The 2,324-nt window shown below is 52.0% G+C and overlaps 1 protein-coding gene across 1 annotated transcript in view; it reads right to left on the bottom strand.

Annotated features, from left to right (window-relative positions):
- ZNF296 (zinc finger protein 296) overlaps window positions 1-1,731 on the bottom strand; it is a gene marked incomplete at its 5' end in the record, with an annotated part of 8,967 nt that extends 7,236 nt beyond the window's left edge. The window contains one exon of the mRNA XM_008051817.1: window positions 1,723-1,731. Coding sequence (XP_008050008.1) covers window positions 1,723-1,731 — 9 coding nt within the window. The remainder of the gene's footprint in view (window positions 1-1,722) is intronic.
- Between the last annotated feature and the right edge of the window lie 593 nt (window positions 1,732-2,324).

Below are 2,324 nucleotides of genomic sequence, written 5' to 3'. Positions count from 1 at the left end.
GTGGTCCCTGGGCTGGGATCGCTGGCCCCACCGGAGCCTGGAGCTGGGAACCGCGTCCAGCCTGAGCGCCCAGGGCGGGGTGGGGAGTGGACGCCTGGGGGCCGGGAGGACCCGCTTAGTATAAGAAAAGGAGGGCAATGGGCGGAATTGAAAGGAAACGGACCGGCCCAGGGGCGAGAGGGAGGGGAGAGATTCAGTGCTTGGGGTTCTGACCCTCTCGGGTGGCCCATTGAACTAATTTGCATCAAGATGGAGCAGCCCTGGGTGTGTGTGGACACGTCAGCATCTTGGCTAGTTAGGTCTGGTGGCCTCGCCGTTAACTTGGTAACTGGGCTATTTCCCTGTCCTGGCAACTGTGAAGGATTGATCGAGTGTTGGTCCATGGAGCTGATCCATTCTCTTTTTTTAGAGACAGGGTCTGGGTTTGTTGCCCAGGCTAGATGCAGTGGTGAGACCATAAGTCACTACAGCCTCAAACTCCTGGGCTCAGGCGATCCTTCTGCCTCAGCCTCCTAAGTAGCTGGGACTACAGGCTTGTGCCATCGGTTCTGGCTTGTTTTTTTTTTTTTTTTTTTGAGTCAGAGTCTCACTCCATCGCCTGGGCTAGAGTGCAGTGGCATGCTCACGGCCACCCCAGGGTCTACCTCGTCTACCTGCTGGGCTCCATCGATCCTTCCGCCTCAGCCTTCCAAGTAGCTGGAACTACAGGTGGGCTATGACGCCTGCCTAATTTTTCAATTTATTGTAGAGACCGAGGTCTCACCATGTTGCCCAGGCTGGTTTCGAACCCACAGGCTCAGACAGTCCTCTTGCCCTGGCCCCCCAAAGTGCTGGGATTACAGACTTGAGCCACTGCTCCCGGGCTATTTTTATTTTTTATATTTTGACTGAGTCACATTATGTTGCCCAGGCTGATCTTGAACTCCTGGCTCCAAGGTATTCTCCTGCCTCTGCCTCCCAAAACGTTGGGATTACAGGTGTGAGCCACTGTGCTTGGTCCCTTTCTAATTTTCTTGAAAGTGAGCGTGGATGCCCCAAGAAGGGAAGTCTGGGAATCCCCTTTCCTTGCCATTGACCTAAGTGCTGGGCTCTTGAATCTAACAGACTAGTTTTTCAAGTCATGAGGGATGGGTTTGGACGTTTTTCCTGAAACCTTCAGAAAGCCCTGCCTTGGAGATGGAAAGGATAAAGGGCTCTGGGGCCTGGTCACCAGGGAGAATGGATAATGCCTGCCTTTGCTTTCTTGGGCACACCCTGTGTGACCTTTCTCAAACCAGTGTCTTATCAGTTCACACCTGGGCTCCAGAACCTCCAAGGGTTCCCCTGAGCTGGTGGAAAAGTCTGTCCTGCACTGGGCAGGGATGAGGGCTCCTGCTGGTTCTCAGGGCAAACTGAGTGTGCTTTCTTGTCTCCCACTTCCATTTTGCACCCAGTAAATGATCTGACACCTCCACCTCCCAGCTTCACGTTCCACTGTAGGAAAACGGGATTGAATGGATAAGACCAAATCTTTCCCCCTCCTTTTTTTTCTGATGGAGAAAACAAAGCCCCATGCTGGCCCTCCCTTCATTTTGTTTTATCCTGGGATTTCACATAATGCTTTGGCCACTTGCTTAATTCTCATCTGTCTTTCATAAGTACTGATCCTGGAGACCAGGGTGTTACTCTTAAAACTCAAGTGTTACGGCTGGGTGTGGTGGCTCAAACCTATAATCCTAGCACTTTGGGAGACCAAGGTGAGAGGATTGCCGGAGCCCAGGGGTTTGAGACAGGCCTGAGCAACTTGACGAGACCTTGTCTCTACAATAAAAAAATCAAAAAATTAGCGGAGCGTGGTAGTGAGTGCCTGTAGTTCCAGCTACTTGGAAGGCTGAGGTGGGAGGATTGCCTGAGCCCAGCAGGGCGTGGCAGTGGTGGCCCTGAGCATGCCACTGCACTACAGCCTAGGCGACAGAGTGAAATTCCAACTCAAAAAAACCCCCAAAGAACAAAAAACTCAAGTGTTAACCTAGGCTGAGGGTAGGTCCCTGGGACTGGTAAGGCTTGACTAAATTGGAGTGACAGTGGTTAGAAAAATTCCAGATGTAAGCAGGATCCTGTATTCCCAGCTATTCGGTAGGCTGAGGCAGGAGGATCCTTGAGTCCAGGAGTTTGAGACTAGCCTGGGCAACATAAAGAGAACCCTGCCTCAAAGTAAATAAATAAATAAATGTGCTTTAAAATATATCAGAAGCCGGGCTCGGTGGCTCAGCCTGTAATCCTGCGCCTTGGGAGGCTGAGGTGAGTGGATTGCCTGAGCCCGTGGGTTCGAGACCCGCCTGGGC

This window comes from Carlito syrichta, unplaced genomic scaffold, assembly GCF_000164805.1.
Source record: "Carlito syrichta isolate Samal-C Ts95f unplaced genomic scaffold, Tarsius_syrichta-2.0.1 Scaffold67556, whole genome shotgun sequence".
Classification (NCBI taxonomy): domain Eukaryota; kingdom Metazoa; phylum Chordata; class Mammalia; order Primates; family Tarsiidae; genus Carlito; species Carlito syrichta.
This window is presented reverse-complemented; position numbering and strand designations above follow the sequence as displayed.